Below are 2,689 nucleotides of genomic sequence, written 5' to 3'. Positions count from 1 at the left end.
AACTGAAAATATGGATGGAGGACCTCAGTTTAGCTTGTTTGTTGTGCTAGCGCTGAGGTAATACATATAAAGCAATATAGCATCAGTGCTAGCACAAAGGCTAACAAGCTAAGCTGAGGTTCTTCTTCCACGAAGCTCTGTTGCCCTCCATCCATCTAACTCTGGCCTAACTGTCTGTTTGATCTTTTTGTTCTCAGGTGGGGATTGTGCCAACCTGCTGAAGAACATTGGTCCTCTTCCTGTGGACATGGCCCGGATGTATTTTGCAGAAACCGTCCTTGCTTTAGAGTACCTTCACAATTATGGCATTGTACACAGAGACCTCAAACCTGACAAGTGAGCCCCTGTCCAATAAGCAGTTTTTATCCCCCAAATCTTTCATTATTTTTATTGCCCACCACTGAAAGAATCAAATTTAAAATAAAATGGGTTTTGTATTCATTAATGCATGTTCCCATGCAATGAAAAATATTTGTTCAAAATTTGCCAAATGCAGACATTTGACCCATTACATGTGAAATACACTCAAATGAAGTAGTGGGGTGTTGAGGCTAAAGACTTCAGTTTAACAAGAAAAAGGAGTCAACAACATAAGGTTTTATTAAGGTGGTCACATTGTTCACAGACAGTCAGCATGGACAAACACACTTTTCTCAGGGTCCCACAGCTTATATACTTTTTTATGCACTTCATCTGGCAAGTGTTTTACAGGGGTGAGTGTGGTATTGTCATGCAACCTGTACATATCAATCCATTATAAATGTCTTATTCAGATCATCTGGACCATTGTCAACCTGTTTTTCCCTTCCCCAACAATCCCATGGGCTCTGTTTCAACTCAGATCTTTCTTCACCACAACAGACCGCAGCAACGCCCTCATTACTGAGGACAGGACCCCAATCCATCTGTCTATCTTCCGCTCCATTCTACTATCACTTGTAAATGAGACACCCAGACACTTAAACTCCTCAGCGTGAGGCAGAGACTCTCCTCTAACCTGGGGTGGGGGGCAGTCCACCTTTTTCCGCTTGAGAACCTCAGCCTCAGACTTGGAGGAACTGACTTTCATCRCAGCCACTTCACACTCACCCCAGTGCATGCTAAAGGTCTTGGTCCGAAGACGCCAACAGAACCACATCATTTGCATACAGCAGAGATGAGACCCTGTGGTTCCCAAACCAGACACCTTCCTCTCCACGACTGCGCCTTGAGATCCTGTCCATAAACACTACGAACAGGATCGGAGACAAGGGACAGCCCTGGTGGAATCCAACCCGCACTGAGAACAAGCACGACTTTGTTCCCAGAATGGGGATACAACTCCTACTTTGGTTATACAGGGACTGGATCACTCTTAATAATAACCCAGACACTCCATACTCCTGCAACACCCCCACTGAGTGCCTCAAGACTAGTCTACAAAACATGTAGATCAAAGAGACAAACTCCCATGACCCTTTTAGCAACTCTGCAAGAGTAAAGATCTGGTCCACTTTTCCAGGACCAAGACAGAAGCCACACTGCTCCTCTTGAATCTGAGGTTCGATGATTGATCAGAGCCTCCCTTCCAACACCCTGGAGTAAACTTTCCAGAGGAGAGTGAAAAGTGTAATCCCATGATAGTTATAACACACTCTCCAGTCCCTCTTCTTAAAAAGAGAACTACTGCCACTGCACAGGTGTGATATTTTGAAAAGACGTGTCAACCTTGACAGTCCTACAACATTCAGAGCCTTCAGCAACTCYTTGCAAATCTCATCCACCCCTGGCGCCTTGTCACAGAGGAGCTTTTTACTACTTCAGTGACCTCTGCCATGGTAATAGACTAGTCTTCCCTCGAGTCTTCAGACTCTGRCTCCTCAAAGGTGAGCATAGAYGGTGGATTGAGAAGATCCTRACAGCGTTCCTTCCTCCGCCCAACAATATCTTCAGTCCGGGTCAGCAGTTACCCACCCAAACCAAGTACAGCCTGGGACAGGCAGGGAAAGGGAAAGGTCCTTCTCCATGGCCTTCKAGAATTKCTCCCATGCCCAAGTTTTTGCAACTACAACCACTGAAACAGAGACCCTCTTTGGCACCCTGTACCTGTCAGCTGCTTCAGAAGTCCTCCAGGCAAGCCAAGTCTAGAAGGCCTCCTTCCTCTTTAGCCRGATGGCCTCCATCACCACTGGTGTCCACCYGTYTTCTTTGYCTGCTGCCATGACAAGCACCAATGACCTTRAGGCCACAGCTCCTGGAAGCTGCATCTGCAATGGAGGCCCTGAACATTCAGATTCCATGTCCCCCTGGGAAATGTGAAAAATTCTCCCAGAGGTGAGAATTAAAGATCACATGGCCAGGGGGCTCCGCCAAATATTCCTAGCTTACCCGCACTATATATTTAAGTTTACCAGGTTTGTTATGCTACCTCCCCCGCCARTGGATCCAACTTACCACCAGGTGGTCAGTTGATAGCTTTGCCCCTCTGGTCACCCAAGTGTCATAGGCCACAGGTCAGACAACATGAACACAAAATCAATCATCGACCTTTGGCCTAGGGTGGCCTGGTACCAAGTACACTTGTCGACCACACTAAACTTAAACATCCTTAACATGATATACATTATGGACAAGCCATGCTTAGCACAGAAGTCCAATAACAGAACACCATTCAGGTGAAAATCAGGGAGGCCATTCCTCCCAATCACCC

At 46.4% G+C, this 2,689-nt stretch overlaps 1 protein-coding gene across 1 annotated transcript in view; it reads left to right on the top strand.

Moving 5' to 3' along the window:
• The window catches only part of LOC106528731 (microtubule-associated serine/threonine-protein kinase 3), a gene marked incomplete at both ends in the record, with an annotated part of 73,647 nt that overhangs the window by 37,179 nt on the left and 33,779 nt on the right, over positions 1–2,689 (top strand). The window contains 1 exon segment of the mRNA XM_014023968.1: positions 198–336. Within this exon segment, the coding sequence (XP_013879422.1) occupies positions 198–336 (139 nt within the window).

This window comes from Austrofundulus limnaeus, unplaced genomic scaffold, assembly GCF_001266775.1.
Source record: "Austrofundulus limnaeus strain Quisiro unplaced genomic scaffold, Austrofundulus_limnaeus-1.0 Scaffold399, whole genome shotgun sequence".
Classification (NCBI taxonomy): domain Eukaryota; kingdom Metazoa; phylum Chordata; class Actinopteri; order Cyprinodontiformes; family Rivulidae; genus Austrofundulus; species Austrofundulus limnaeus.
Note: the sequence above shows the minus strand (reverse complement) of the source record. Positions and strands in the feature narration are given on the sequence as shown.